At 45.8% G+C, this 15785-nt stretch overlaps 1 protein-coding gene across 1 annotated transcript; it reads left to right on the top strand.

Annotated features, from left to right (window-relative positions):
- Nucleotides 1–8384: 8384 nt before the first annotated feature.
- On the top strand, nt 8385–15586 carry ANXA4 (annexin A4). The gene is made up of 12 exons (XM_009819643.2): nt 8385–8422; nt 9365–9440; nt 9894–9988; nt 10268–10381; nt 10561–10651; nt 11125–11204; nt 11610–11666; nt 12115–12208; nt 12734–12829; nt 13287–13345; nt 13680–13802; nt 14150–15586. Exons 1-12 carry the CDS (start codon nt 8420–8422, stop codon nt 14207–14209), a joined length of 948 nt encoding a protein of 315 aa, XP_009817945.1. The 5' UTR covers nt 8385–8419; the 3' UTR covers nt 14210–15586.
- The last annotated feature ends 199 nt before the right edge of the window (nt 15587–15785 follow it).

Here is a 15785-nt window from a genome sequence, read left to right as displayed (position 1 = left end):
TACAGAGCTAAGTAAGATAAAGCTACGTAGAGGCAGATATTAATTAAGAAGAAAAAAATGAACGCTACTCATTTCCTCTTCAGAACTATATGTATGCTAATTGAAGTAAACATTCATTAAGCCCATTAAATGAAATTTAGGTTTGATAATGCATTTAAGGCTGCTGGAAGCAATGGTGTAGCAGTTCATAGCCTGCAGCTTTGTGGAAGGAGGATTTAGGTTGTACCACAAATAATATATAGCTTCCACAGGGGCTTTAGGAGTTTCCCTGACTGACTGTCTCTGCATGGAGCTGGCAAATGCCCTAAGGCCTGAGCCTTAAATTCCATCAACTAATCTTGATAGTGGGGGCTTGTTTGAGACAAAAGTATTATATTTATACAAACTGTAACGTGAACACAACTATAGTGGTCTAGCCCATCTCTTGTCCTTAATGTAAATAGGCTATACCACGACAAGCGGTGTAATTCTGATTGCACTGCATCCGCACTAGGTGATGCTTCCCCGCAAGTAAAGGGAATGGCTTATCAAGGCCAGGCAGCCCTAGACCGTGTGAAGACTCCTGTGCGTCTTCTGCCACAGCCTGTGCCTTAAGCTCTGCCGCGGATGTTGAAGCTGGCCTGTTTTCCCCAGTGCAGTTTGAACAGTGGAAGGCGAGACAACACAAGCGACTAGGATTAAGAGCAAGCAACAACTTGTATGACTGCGAGGGGCTCTTTTGAAGGCAAAAGTGGCACCCCACAAGTGCCTAACCATCTTCACAACCCCACTGTAGAGGTGCTCGCTGACTCCAGTCCCCCTTTGGATGGCCTTCATGAACACAGGCAGCCGATGAAGCTGTCAAACAACCAAAGCCCAGGACTGTTTGCCTTCCCTGCTGTTTATAGCTTTAGTTAATAAAAGAAAACAGTAGACTGGGCTCATGGCCAAGTGCAGCCTTAAGCTTCTCTGTAAGAGAAAGGCAGAGTGTGTGGGTCTTTCTGAGACAGTGTCAGCGCAGCATATGCTGTGGGACAGCAGCGTGGAAAGCACTGAATGCGGCGGCACCCGAGACACTGTTATAGTTGTCACTTATAAACTGTAATAGCATCCAGGATCTCCGCTTGCGTGCCTGCCTGCAGGACATGCAAGCATCCCTGTCTTAAAAATCTTGTAATTGAAGCACACTTGAAACGGGGAGTTTGACTCCCGGCTTTTTCATATAGCTGCTCGTTGCTGTCTCCCCTTATAGCTTATTTTCTAAGTCATGTAGACCACCATGTCTAAGCGGTCTCTTGTTTTAAAGGCACTTTAGGTTAGAGGGATTTTCTCAAATCAGCTCTGCTCCCCTGTTCCTTCTTGGCCTTATGTGACGTGTATGTTCATGCAATCAACCCAAGTCTATCCAGAGAGCCCTTGACTTGCGTAGCAGTACTGGTACGCTATGCTCAGGGCTTTGTGAAGTCCGGTCTGGATTGCTAAGAGGAGGAGTGCTGCACGTTCCCCTGGTAATACTGACTGTGTAAAAACTGTGTTTCTAATGGCTATGGTAAGTAATGAAGAGCTAAGAAATGAAGAGGTAAGAACATTTTGATTTCTTATGTGAATTGGAATATTTCAGTCTTCCCACCTCATATAAACACTGCTTACATATTTCTGGGAGTGTGTTTGTCTCCTTCCTTCCTCTCTCTGTGTTAAAAGGGCTTCGCTCAAGTAATAGAACAAAAACTTCAGGCTGGCTCTTCCTAGGGTCTTCCCCGAAACACCACTGTTTCTACACCAAGGCTACCTCTGCTCTGTGGAAATGGACATTTCATCTTATACAGTGCTGACCTGAAGGTAAGGAGACATCTTTGCTCGAAGTGTCAGAAGTACCCCTACATCTCTGCAGCGAGCCCTAATGTCCACAGTTAACTTCGTCATTAATCTGATATTAATAGGCAGAATGTGAGAATTCTTTATCCTCTTAGAAGCACATGAAAATCAGTGCTTTAGAAAAGCAAGCGCTGGTTTTCAGCCTCCACGCTAACCTCGGCTGCGCGCTGCTATGGAGACAGTAGTCTAACCGAGCTACAGCACTGCAACACCGCTCTGACAGCACTTGGGGAACAGTTGAATAACCCCCTTTTCAGGGGCTGCCGATTGCAAACTGCTGGTGCTCAGGTATAAAAATGAGCATTTCCTTATCAGCTTCCTCAGAACACCTCCATAATCCCCAAAGGCCCAAATTCTGTCCCCCGCTTAAATGTGTGGGAGATTGGCTAATGACTTTGTTAGTGCCAGGATTTGGACCTCAGTGAAAGAGGTGAGGCTGTTTCTCTAAAGCTAAAGGCAGGTATCTGCTAATTAAATGACACACTGAAATCAATCTTCCTTCCAGCACCAGGCTCCTCTACTCTTTGAGGTGCAAATTTAAAAGGCCAGGTCCTTAGGGCAAAAACACAAATGCCATTTTCGGAGAGGTTCAGCTCTGTTCTCTTTGTGGGACCTAGAATAAATACCTCCTGCTTAACAGGCTGGCTGCTAGAGCTCAATTTATTTACTTAATGCACACTGCCCTGTCTTTCTGTGACCTTTAATTTTCATTATGTCTTTTGTAGAGATGGGTGAACAGCAGATGGAGTGGGAATACAGAGCAGGTATGCAACCGAGTAAAGTCTGGGTATTTGGAGAGCTTTATAACACAGGGATTTAAAATAATGGATGGATACAGGAAGCATCAGTGAAAAGAAAAGCAATGTGCTTTGTCACTTACTACACCGATAGGAACTGTGGGCTTGTCCATTACTGTCCCTCTTTTGATGTAAGGACAGCAAAGCTATGCTAGACAGTGCTTCAGGCTGGAGAGATTTAAGGATAACCATAGCCTTTCCGTCCTTTAAGAGATGAAGACAACATGCTGAAAGCTGAGCAGACCCTCGACAGAGGGCTCCTGCAGAGACAAAGCTTTGTCTCCTGAATATTAGATAGGAAATTTCTCCTACAACCCCTTGCCTTCCTGAAGGTAGCAGCTCCTGTATCAAGGTACAACAGGGTTCAACCACTGCCCTAAATCCCCTGTCCTTCCATCCACCTTCCAGAGAAGCTCGGCTAACTCTCAGCATGGTCAGAAGCTTTTGTACTTTGTATTTTTTTTCCTTTCTGGTCCAAATAATCGTGATTGTCTGAATCAGACGGCTACAGAGCCGGCATCCATAACCAGCCAAGGTTATAGGAAACTCGGCTGTGTGTTGGGTCAGGATCTGTCTTTCAAATGGACCACACTTACGTGGCTAATTCTGGATGGCCAAAAACATCCACACAAACACTTTGCATCTTCAAGTATTCCTCCCTACTTGGAGACTCTCCCAGGGGGAAAGAAAAGGTTAAATTACGCAAATCATGAATGGCAGGATTGGTGCTGTATTTAAAGGATATTTAATCTTCCAAAGAAGATTAATAACTCACAGTCTTAAAGAATTACTGTTGCATATACCATTGACTTCAGTGTCGGAGCCATCCAGTCTTCAAGGTTGAAGAGGCTGGAAAGCAAACAGAAGAATGAAGCTTTTGAAAATACACAGGCTAAAAAAATCAGAGGCAACATAAGATGGAGAAACACAGCGGCTCTCCTGCCGGTGGATTAAAATGAGCGGGTATGGGCCCAGAGCAGGAGACAGCTGATGCGAGAGGAAGGGATGACAATGGAAACTTTAACAGATGTAGGAAAAAGAAGAGTTTCTCCTTAGTGACTGTTGATAATATGCACTTGTCCACACTGAATCCTGGTTGGGGTAAAGTGCCAGATTTTGCAAGGAAAGAGACTCTGCAATGGAAAAGCAGAGTGTTTGTGGCTTGAACCCTGTTTTTCTGTTATCCCCTGTTGAATGTCCCCCCACATCAAGCAGGGAGGGAGTAGATGCTGGCCGGCTGGCCTCTGTGGGGTTGTTTTTGGGAGACTGAGCTGCAGTGGGAGCTGTAATAAGCCAGCTGCACAGACATGCTCACTGCAGCACAGTCTGCATTCATCTGAGCTGCTAAATTTAGGTCTCTTCCCGCAAAGGAGCATGTGCAAAGAGGCACAGGGATGAGACATAACTGTCATACGAGCTGGAAAACAGAACCTGAGAGGGTTGATTTACCCATTATAACTGTACTTTTGGCATCAGAGGAGACCAAGTCCCTGAGGATAAACACAGTGAAGACAAGATATGTACTATTGCAAGGTTGATTTCCCTCTGTCAGCCTCATGATCTTGTCCAAGGCTGACCCTGGCAGTGTCACACTGGGGTAAAACTGAAGTCCCTTTGCCTGAAGTGTTTTGACTTGAGGGCAATGCCATTTATTGGGGCAAAAATAATCATCTTTATGAAAATGATCATTCTTACAGAAATCTCGGCTGTTTGTGATGCAAAGTTCTTAGACAAGGGGGAACGATGCTGAAGATCTGGAGAGGTGCTGTGGGAGCAAAGGAGACACAATACAGGTAAGAAATCCCCACAAACAGCATGGAGGGAGGAACAGGGCTTCTTGCTCAAGGCTGTTGCAGCCTGTGTGCTCCACACCGTCGTCCCCCTCGCTCCCCCCTTGGGTATGCCCTTTTACATGACAGCATAGAGCGAGACGCTCGGGCTGCAGTCAGAGAGACCCTCTGTTCCCAGAGATTTTTACAGGCAATGCCGGGGAGCGCGGAAGCCATCCAAGCCGGCCGGGCCACCTTTACTTGCAAGGGCTTCTGTGTAACCTCAAATGTGCATTTCCTAAATGTGAGTGAGGCTCCCTGGGGAATCTCTCCCTGCTCCGGATTACAACCAACTGTTTACCGAAGGGCAGAGGAGGGGAGCAGGGCTGGATTGCCTTCCTGTCAGGCGTTCCAGAAAAGCTGCTTTGCGCCGACGAGTCCCACCCCGCTCCAGGGCGGGGACTTTGCCATCCAGGGCAAGCCGAGCAAAGCTCTCCCCATCCCTGCCAAGGCACCCACTTGGGACAGCAGGTGAGTGCCGAACTAACTGGGGGGGTCCCCTTTGGCATAGGGAAGGGGTCGCGTGGCTAGAGGTGCCTGGGAAGACGCCAAGCACCGTCCCTGCTTGCCAGACCGCAGCGGCTGGTAGTGCGGCTGTGCGGGAGCGTGACAGCCCTTGGCTGGGCAGATGCCCCGTCGGGGCCATGGTGCCAAGGCATTAGGGCATCGGGGCAGCCCTGCAGGGCACAGGCCTGGGGTGAGGAAGGATGGGGAGGCGAGCTGTGGGAGGGAGGAAGATGGCTGACTCTTCCCAGGCACAGGGAGTGCAGGTTTTGCTTCCTATTTCTGCTGTGCCCCGTGGCCAAGCTGGGACATCCTCCCTGCTGGATGCTGGAGTGTGGAGGGCATGGCAGGGGGCTTGTGAAGCGGCTTTGGGTGGGAGCACAGGCTGAAGCGAGGAGTACAAGGCTCTGCTAACTCAGTATTATATTTTTATTCCTTTTGAGGGCAGTGGCCAGGCAAAGGTCATCGTGTGGGAGGTGCTGGGATATTTCAGCTGGCTCGGGGCTCGCCAGCAGAAGGGAGATCCTTCACTGAGCTGCAAATTGGGCTGGGATCAGGGTCAGTCACCCTGCTAGGAGCCACAGACCTACCCCGGGACACTCTGCCTCCCTGAAGCACAGCCAGCTGCGGAGGAAGCAGGCTGTATCCAGCACCCTGGAAACAGCTGGCGGTGGCAGAGCCATGGAAAAGCTGATCTGGCGCAGGGTGTGGGTTTGTGTTCGAGTAAACGTGCACCGAATGAAAGAACTAGTCAAACAAGTCCAGTGTTTGCCTTGCAAGGGGATGGGTCTCAAAACAGTGGTTTTCCACTCCAGATCCTCGGTGTAGGACTGGCAACATGTCTATGAGCTCAAACTTGGGAAAAAAACCCCCTTGTGTTTATACCCTGTTAAGCTGTTGGGAGCTTTGCTTGCTGGGAGCTGTGTGTGCTCTGTGCACAGTCAGGGAAACTTGATTCAGAGCAAGCCTAGATTTGAACTGGACAGCACACACGATAGTTTCAGCTGTTTTCTGATAAATTAAGTTTATTCTGGATTCAGCTTTTAGAGGACATTGATGTGGACTTATAACTGCCTGATTAGCTGATAAAGCCTGCCAGGAAAAGGTCATCCATGGAAAAAATCTGAATAATGGGAGGGATGTCTCGTATACCTGCACTCTGTCTCTGGCCACAGCGTTCTAAGCCAGGTTTACTGTATCAGGTAGCTCAGGCCTTTATTCTGGGATGAAGCAAACAGCATCAGGACAGGGATTAGCCAGGGCACCTTAGCACTTGCTAGCTGACTTTTTGCATGCATAGTTCAACTCTTCAAAACACGGAGTTAAGTGTTGCTCCTATCCTGAAGCTGGTTTTCCCCATTTGAGCTGCAGGCCAGGAATTGTGCTAAGCTGCAGAGCGCTGGCAAATCTGATTGAGCAATTCCTTTCTCTCTCTACCAGCAAAGGGCGTGGCTAGGAGAGTTTTATTCATCTAATGCCCTGGCCTGAGCAGTTCATGGAGACACCTTCACTTGTGAAAGGGAGGAAGAGGGTTAGAGGGGCAGGGACCATTGCTGGAGAACCTGGCCGAACTGCCGAGCACTTCCACCTGTAACTTCAGTGGCTCACTTCTTGTGGCACCACACACAGAAATATACTGGGAACAAAACAGCATTTGCAGATTATGCAGTGGGGTTAGCACTGCTGCCTTTTGCAGTCCTCTGCTCTTTATTTTCCCAGTGATGTTTAAGCTGGATGAAGAAATTGGAATCTTACAGTCAGTATTCAATGTGACATTCTGTTGTAATTTTGTATTGCAGGAGCATTTGCCCTGAATCCAGTACACGCATCCTTTCCTCATGTTTTCGTTTCTTTCTGCCAGCTCATTTGCACTCAGAATTTTTCTGCCTCCCACCCCCTTTTCCTTGTTTATCGACCTTTCTTTTGCCCTCTAATTGACTTGCTAAACCAGCCTGTCTAATATTCCTGCTTCTGTGTGCAAACCAACTGAATGGTAAAACTGCATCAGAAAAACATCTGTGAAATTTGAAGCCATTATTTAGCGTCTGGCTGAAGCAAATAAAGCTGGCTTTATATTTCTGTAAAAGATTAGAGAAGAGCAAAGATGACTTTTCTGAGGTCTGGGTCATAATCTGACCAGCGAAATCTATAATCAAATGAAAGAAAGCAAACGCAACACTAACAATTTTCCGTATGTTGCCCGATTGCGCAGGGTGTAATAACGTACAGATGACCTGGAGAGCACTCGGGAGTGCCTGTGCATAACACATCTATGGCAAATGTCATACTGAGAGTTAACTTGCCTGAACAGCACCCTCCAATGGTATTCCGGGTTTGTAAGAGTCATGTGAAGCATGAGCAAAGACACTCCTGTTCTTGCACAACTGTCTGGGCTCATTGATAGCAGCTATTAAGCACCATGAGCAGGATTAAGGAGAGATGTCGTCAGCCGCAGGCATCACTGCTTCTACTTAAGGGCTTCAGTGCGAGAGTGTCAGCTCATGCTGTGTTGAACCTGAGTTGCAGGGAAGTCGACTTTGTCCTAGTACTTGACATCCTGTCAACTGACCAGGGATATGGCAAAATACTTTGGGTGTGTTCATGTGTAGGCCCTATGCATGAAAACAGAACTATGAGCAGAAAAAATAACCCTGGAGAGATGGCAAGTAATTTTTTTTTTTTTTGAGGGCTTTAACAGTCAGTTAAAACTGCAAGGAATTCCACATTCACACATTCCACATTCCTACAAGGAATTACACATTGCAACAAACTGAGGAGATGTTGAATACAGCAGATTTTAAGTAAGAGGGAAAATAATTCTCCTGTCCCAGTCCTCGAGTGAGGTTATCCTTTGCATGCTCATCTACACCCTGATGTCGTCTCTGCCTCTCAGGGAGTAGCTGTGAAGGCTGTCAGGACTGTGCAGGTACCCCCACCCTAATACACTCTCAGGCTCTCACCTGGCCAGGTCAAAGCTATGTCTTTTGAAGGGCATGGGAATCAAGTCTATTTTCTTTGCTCCCAGGGCAACATCATCTGCTTCTCCTTGTAGACTCAGCCAGGCTGTCACACTAGCAATAGAAAAGAAGTTTTCTTAAATTACTAGTCCTAATCATCTGCTTGTGCACCGCATTCCTCTTTCAGACAGGGTGAACGCCCTGGCCCTATGCTGTTGCAAGCCAGCCTTTGTTTGTTCAGTACAAAGCAGCTCTGGAAACTCAGGGATGCTGCTATGGGCGTTCAGTAGGGCTGTTCAGGTGTTGCTTTTAGTCCTCAAAGAAATTAGATCGTTACTTAACCAGTCCCATTAACTGGCAAGGGTAGGTATATTCTATTAATTATTTGCTGGAAAACTAACACTCCCTCTGTTTTTTATTACAGTTGTCTAACTGCCTGGGGACTCAGACAATAACAGATTGACCAAATACGAGAGCGATGGTGAGTGTGCGTGTGCGTGTTTTCTGTACCGTGCTGTGCCAGCCGTTTGCTCTGATGAGATAAACGTGGGGAGTGTAGCTTAGATAAGGACACAGCAGGAAGAACACTGTCACTGTCTGTCCCTTTATGGGGGGTGAGTTTATCACTTCTCTCTGCTTCCTCATATTAGAGGAGAATGACCTACACATACGGGCTTTTCCATTTGGGGAGTTAATGGAAAATCCGATCAGGTATTAGTTCAAAAAGCATGAATTTCTCCAGATAAACTTCCCGGGTGTATTATCCTTTCCAGGTTCAACCTGCAAGGTAGCCATCTACAAGGTAGTTATCCCTGTGCCTGTTGCAGAAAGCCTAACCTACACAAACGTTAAGCGGTGTTTTGCTGATGATTTTCACGGGAACATGGAGAGCTTTGTAAAGACAGTGCAGTCCCACAGAAATGGCACTGGACAGGAGGCAGGAGAAACCTGTTTTGAGCAAATCACTGTGCTTCCTGGTGCATTATTTTACAGAATGATGGACCTTGGCTGCTCTTAGAAAAGTCAGGAATGGGACTTTGATGGGAACAGCTTCTTCTATGTATGTTTTACGTGGAAAACTGCTGGGAAGAAGCCCCAGCTGGACCGAACAGAGATGTCAGGCTGCCTGCCATTATTTAATTGGAAACCAGATACTCCATGGGCAGCTATGTGAAGATATTTTCTCCTTTTAGTTGTGTCCCTGTGGCTTATTTCTTATGTGTCTGGGAAGTCCCTCTAGAACAAACTGTTTCTCTTTAGGGTAGGATGGAAGCCTGATATAAAATCACTCATGTTTGGTGGGTGGACTTTACTTGCTATCACTGTGTTTGCATCTTTTGAATTATTTTTTTTTAATCCAACTCTACTGTATGTATGTATCACTTTGAGTCTGCCTTTGATAACTCCTCTCCTGTGGGTTTAGGCAACAATCAAGGGTGTCTCGAGTTTCAGTGCTGAGCAAGAAGCACAGGCGCTAAGGAAGGCTATGAAGGGATTTGGTAAGTTGGTCTCCCTCCACTGTTTTTCCCCCACTCCCACCCCCCGAGCATTGGGAATGTTTTGTCTGGTGGTTTGTTAGAGGGCAAGTTTAGCCATTTGCATTGCCCCACTGCCCTGTGAGGCCACTGAAAGGCATCAAGCAACTTGATTGGGCTGGGACTTGAACACAACTTGAAATCCAAGTCTTTGCCACAAAAGCATCCTTAATCAGGCTCTTGTCTTGTCTCTCCTGCGGTGTGGTACTGCCATGCTGCTGGCTGGGTAGAGGCACTTCTGTGTGTTGACCTAGTCCCCAGTGCTGTTGAGAACCAGGTTGTGTAAGGAACAGAAGATGTTGAGAAGCAGGTTGTGTAAGGAACAGAAGATGGCTAATGGCACAGTCTGGACAAGACCAGAGCATGTTTCTGGTTCTTGGGCAAGCAGCCTGACTGGTTTCCATTGGTTTCTTCCAGGCACAGATGAAGATGCCATCATCGAGATCTTGACCAAACTAAATGTTTCCCAACGTCAGCAAGTTCTGATCACGTATAAAAGCAGCATTGGCAGGGTAGGTGGTCTTCAGAGATTAGTGACTGTCGCTTTAACAGGGAGATGCAGACAATTTTTGGGTTATATCACTTGGGTGAAATGTGAACAACATCCTCGTCTCCACGAGAGTAAGGTTAGCACAAGCTTTCCCTGGCCAACTTTATTTTGGTCTTGTTCAATTCAGAGCAACTGTTCATCCAAGAAGGGTTGGAGCGTGAAGAAAAGTGATGAATGAGTTCTTTCTGTTCTCAGAGGCTGCATCTTCCCCCAACTCCTTTCTCCTCTCTCCATCTTCTAGGATTTGATTGATGACTTGAAGTCTGAGCTGAGTGGGAATTTTGAAAGGGTGATCATTGGTATGATGACTCCTACCACCATGTACGATGTGCATGAACTGAGGAGGGCTGTGAAGGTTTGGAAATCTTCCTTTTACGTTGCTTAAGTTCTGGTCAATTTAGTATGATATGGCATAATTATACATTTACTATTAATTTATTATTATTAACTTATATGTAATTTAGAAAAAAAATCCTGTTGCACATCAAAACAGTTGTCATTATAACCTTGGATCTTGTCTTTGCAATTCCCTAGGGGGCAGGAACAGATGAAGGTTGCCTGATTGAAATTCTGGCTTCTCGCACAAACGAAGAGATTCGGCGCATTAATGAGAACTACAAACTTCGTATGTAGTGCAAACTGCAAGCCATTATCATACTGACTGAAAAGTCACTTGTGTGTATGCATGGACATGTGAAGAGGAAGGAGAGGGGTCTGCTAGCCTTTAAACGTGACAAATCAGACAATACAACTATTGCCATTTGTCCAGAGAGAACCTCCGAGTTAAACACGTGTCAACAGCAAGACTGCTAACAGCCTCAAGGGCTAGAATTTCACCCAGAAATTGAATTGGTGTAAATAAAGTGGGATGGGGTGGTTATGTCTATCAGTTGGATATGTGTCAATGTGTGGATCTATTGCCAGCTTCTTAATTTTGGCCTGTAGCACTAAGTATGATGGCTGGACTGTTACGGTGATGTTGAGAGCCCTGTGCACAGTTACATACTTACCTAGCTTACAGCTGGCAAATGTTGTGGACAGTGTCCAGGTGGTGGACCTGTTACTAACAGATGTCATATGTGTGTGTGCTCTTGCTAGAGTATGGCTGTACCCTTGAGGAGGACATTGTCTCTGACACATCTTCCATGTTGCGAAGAGTCCTCGTGTCCCTCGCGACGGTAAGTCCAGGCTAAGGGAAATGGGGGCGAATCTTCCTGTCGCTGATGGACATGCCTCTCACTTCAGTGGTGAGGTGTTTCAGGCTGGCTTTTGTTTCACTTACCTTGCATTTCACCTCGCCTGCGTTTCACACCCAGCTTCTGCAGGGAGAGGAGTCCGACTCTGGGTATGCATTAATGCCATGTGCTCTTTTTAAAATGGCCCAGTTAAAGTGGATTGCTGCTCATTCCAAAAGGAAGCACAAATCACATCTGAGCCATATTTTGCTGTATTTGTAAGCTACTATTCAATTTTAAGTATCCCATTATGCATCTCCAGTAACTTGTTTTGAATGGGGAATTTGCAGGACTTGCTTCCCTTAGTTGCTCTGATGAAATGAGTTTTTCATTCTTGTATCTCTGCAGGGAAACAGAGATGAGGGAATGTATGTGGATGATGCCCTTGCTCAGCAAGATGCTCAGGTGTGTAGCAATTTGTTTCCTTGCCAGAACTGTGATGCGTGGTGAATCCTTGCTTTTTCTAGACCTCATTTTTTTTCAGTGCAGAACAGGAAGCCTGAAGCTGTGCTAGCCAACAGCACCCTAGGTGGAGACCTGGGCTCTATTCTCAGTTTTGACCCTTAGAGAAGCCTCTTCACTGTTCTGACTCAGCCGGTGAAATGGGGATAGTGGTTCTAGCCTCCTTTGCAACTCTCTGATGAGAGGTCTCTAGACGGGCTGGGTATTTGGGAGGGGAGATGACATTTCAGCTGAGAGTTGCTGTGCTTGGTTAGTATTTGTTGGAAATATCTGTGATCTAGACAAGCTACAGGCCAGCAGTGCTCAATCACCATGGAAGTAAAAATCTCATGTTTATGTACACCTGGTCTTCTTAATTAGCCTTACTTTGTCTATTCATAATGTCTTCAAGTGCCTGTATGAAGCTGGGGAGAAGAAATGGGGAACAGATGAGGTACAATTTATGGCCATCCTCTGTACACGGAACAGATGCCACCTACTAAGAGGTAGGACCCTCCGCCGTGTCCTGGATTTTTTCCTTGTTTGAGCATGATACTTTTGTCGGAGCTTTATATTTGTTCATTAACTGATTGTGAAGCTTCCTGAGACAGCAGGTATCCTAGAGCCCAGTCACATTCAGTTCTTTAAGACCATTTTATTCCCTCCTGAGACAAAAAGGGACTTGAGAAAAACATCAGTAAAACTCGCTCCAGCCTGTAAATTGGAGATAATGAAGTGTGACTCCCATTGGGGCAGAGAGGGAAAGAAGCTAAGCATTTAAACTGCCATCATTAACTAGCAGTTCTTGAAAATGCTAGCAGCAGTGGTGGGCCAATTAGCAAGACAGTTGATAATTAAAATGAATTATTTCTGTGGGGCAGCCCTGATTTAGCTTACAATGTCGCAATAATGGTACAGTGTTCAGGCAGAGTATGAGGAGCTTGATCTTGCAAAGTGATCCTTGGTGGTTTACATGCTGTATGCCCTGAAGCATCTCACTCGCTCTTTGTATCACTGACTTTTCCTCCTAGTTTTTGATGCATACAGAGGGATTGCTAATAAGGACATAACAGACAGCATTAAATCTGAGATGTCAGGAGACCTGGAAGATGCTTTGTTAGCTGTTGGTGAGTGCCATGCTTTTAAACTTTGTCTACAAAGTGATTAAATAATTAGAGATATTGTATCTTGCCCTGACTGGCTCTTTACACAGCTTCAGGAGGCAGATACTGTTTGCAAGCCACAGTGTTTTACTCTTCGCAGATACAATCGGGTGAGAAAGCTCTGTGCTTGATGGTATTGTTTGCTTTCCCAAGCGATGCTTTGGTAGCTGACATTTGCTGTCAGGAAGCATTAAAGCTTTAAAGAGTCTTAAAGAAAATATTACTGTGCACTGGGCACGGAGACTTCAATTTACAGCAGGTCACTGACTATGGATGTCTGCATTGTACTTGCTGTTTGTTGGCCCTGAATTGCATCTTTACAGAATAAACACCTTCACTGCAAAAGTGCTGTAAAGGTTTGGAAGACCTTCTCCTTCCATTTTTATTGACCTTAATTCTCTTGTTCTTCTCTCCCTTACAGTAAAGTGCGTGCGAAATAAACCTGCGTATTTTGCTGAAAGATTGTATAAATCCATGAAGGTAAGGAGCTTTTGGTGTGAGATTGCTTTTTTTTTTCCCTTTCCCTTTCCATGCTCAAGTCAGTAGCATGACAGCAATCGTTAGATAAAGAGAAACTCTGCCGTTCACCGGGGGAAAAAAAAAAGTCCGAGCTTTTATATGGACCTCTTTTCCCTCAGGAAGCTCAGAGCAATGTTCTTACCCAGCAGCCAGCTGCCAGTGGATCACTTCACTAATGCACAAATGCTTTGATTAGGAACAGACACCACAGAAGACCAAGTGATAAAATCTTTGTGTCTGTCACTGATTTATCCAAAAGGCTTTGTAGTTGTACATGGTTGGCTTATTTCTTTAGGGCTTGGGAACAGACGACAACACGCTGATCCGAGTGATGGTGTCCCGCTCTGAAATAGATATGCTGGATATCAGAAGGGAATTTCTGACCATGTATGGGAAATCGCTCTACTCCTTCATCAAGGTAAGCTTTCCAGTGTTAGAAACAAAGAGCTGGATTTGCTAAGCAGCTTAAAGGAGACAGGTCCCCACTTGACACCTACTGGGTATTTTAGAGGAGCTGGAATTAAGGAAACTTTACATTTATGTACTGAAAATGTTCCTGAATGTTCTTAGTTCTTGTCAAAGAGGATACAAACCTTACAACAAATGGGCACGGTGGTGTTGGGTTGATGGTTGGACTTGATGATCTTACAGGTCTTTTCCAACCTTAATGATTTTCTGGTTCTGTGAAATTGTATGTGCTGGAAAGAATCCAGCCTTGTATGGAGCTGTAAAACTAATTGCGTTCCTTTTTTCTTTCCTCTCTAGGGAGACTGCTCAGGAGACTATAGGAAAGTTCTGCTCAGACTCTGTGGTGGGGAAGATTAAAAGGATGCCTGGTGTACTGCCTGGGTGACGGGAAGCAGCTGATCATAAGGATTTCTTTCTTTTTAATTTTCCCCAAATATCTTATTAATTGCTATGAGCATTGACTTAGGTTAGTCAATGCTCTGGTTAGATAATGGCCATTCTGGTTGACTCTTTTGATAAGCTTTTATGCTTGGAACACCCATTTGTCTACTAATTGGGCTAGTAAAGCCCACCTTAAACAGAATGCTGTAACCAAATATGTAAAAGCTAAATTGTTTGCTGACAAGCTGTCCCTTTGCTGTTGCATTCACCAGCAAAACTTACCAACTGAAGCAAACTGGGATGCAAAATGTGAGAGGCTGCACAGGGAAAAATTAACCTCATCAATACATGGAGAGGGCAGGACGCAGGCTTGCTTCAGTTTTTGCAAGATAATTGAAACACAAAGAAATTAATCACCTAAAATACAAGCACGTTTAGATCTTAACTTGCTGTCTGTTAGTGTGGAGCATTAACAGCCTTGCTGCACTTGATGTATATGTTGCCTATAGATCTGTAGGTAGGGAAGATGTCACTGGTGACATCAGAAAAAACTCCTGCTGCACTGGTTACAGGGCAGCCCCGTATCCTTGGTCTCTCTTCCTTGAGTATAAATCATCAGGGTTATATTACAAACCCTTTTCTGCATAAAGTGATGTCATTAGAACGATGCCTTTTAAGGAATGACATGTCCCCAAAAACGCATCTGATCAGCACTACCTGATGCCTTAGACTGGGATGTCTTGTGCTGGGGCAGCCCACCAAATCCCACCGGCGCTGGCCGGGCGGAGCCCTGTGTGATGCCACCGTTAAAGGGTCTGGTTTTTGTGCCTATGCCTGCCTTGGGCTTCCACACCAACCTCTGGAAGAGACTTTTCCCCCAGGCCCTACACAACTGCCTGTTAAGCTGAGCGTTGTTTTCACTGCAAATATGTGGTTCTTGTTTGGCTTAGCAATTTTATTTTTTTTTTAGCTGTTGGTGTATAATCCTGATTTGAAGGCATCAGACTGAGGTTAGAATTTGAAGGCACAAATGCCGATGTGGCCTACACCCAATTCTGTCACTCATTTTCTTCTAAATTAGCCTACTGTTGGCTTAAATAGGAGATACCTCTGTGGCCTCAAATAATTTTATTTCCTGCTCTCTGTGCTGTAATTGGAGATACAGTCCTTCGTTTTGGTGGGAGAGGCAGCAGAGCTTCTCCCAGTTCTACTGAAGCCTTCTGCTCAGTGAGGGAATAATTGTCGTACCCAGTACGACAGGGCTAACAGATGCACTCAGGCTTGGTTTTGCGTTTCAACGCCTCGCGTTATGTTGCTGACTTTTTACAAATTAATAAACAATTCGTTTCCGTACCTTCTGCCATGATTGCGTATTCTGGGAGAGGGACTGTGACATAACCGCACCCTTGTTTTTTCAACAACCTCTGTGCTCCACAGGTGCTTTCTCTCCAACGGATGGACCTCCATGCACCAGCTGAGCAGGGGGAGGCTGCGGGGAGGGGTCTTCCAGCTCTTCAGCCTCAGCGCAGGGTGCCCCGGGCCCTGCCCACCC

The sequence above is a fragment of the Gavia stellata genome, chromosome 31 (genome assembly GCF_030936135.1).
Source record: "Gavia stellata isolate bGavSte3 chromosome 31, bGavSte3.hap2, whole genome shotgun sequence".
In the NCBI taxonomy this organism is placed as follows: domain Eukaryota; kingdom Metazoa; phylum Chordata; class Aves; order Gaviiformes; family Gaviidae; genus Gavia; species Gavia stellata.
Note: the sequence above shows the minus strand (reverse complement) of the source record. Positions and strands in the feature narration are given on the sequence as shown.

Coding starts and splice junctions, on each gene's coding strand:
- ANXA4 (XM_009819643.2), top strand. Junction 9,989..10,267: donor ATAAAAGCAGCATTGGCAGG/GTAGGTGGTCTT, acceptor TCCATCTTCTAG/GATTTGATTGATGACTTGAA. Junction 13,346..13,679: donor GATTGTATAAATCCATGAAG/GTAAGGAGCTTT, acceptor TTATTTCTTTAG/GGCTTGGGAACAGACGACAA.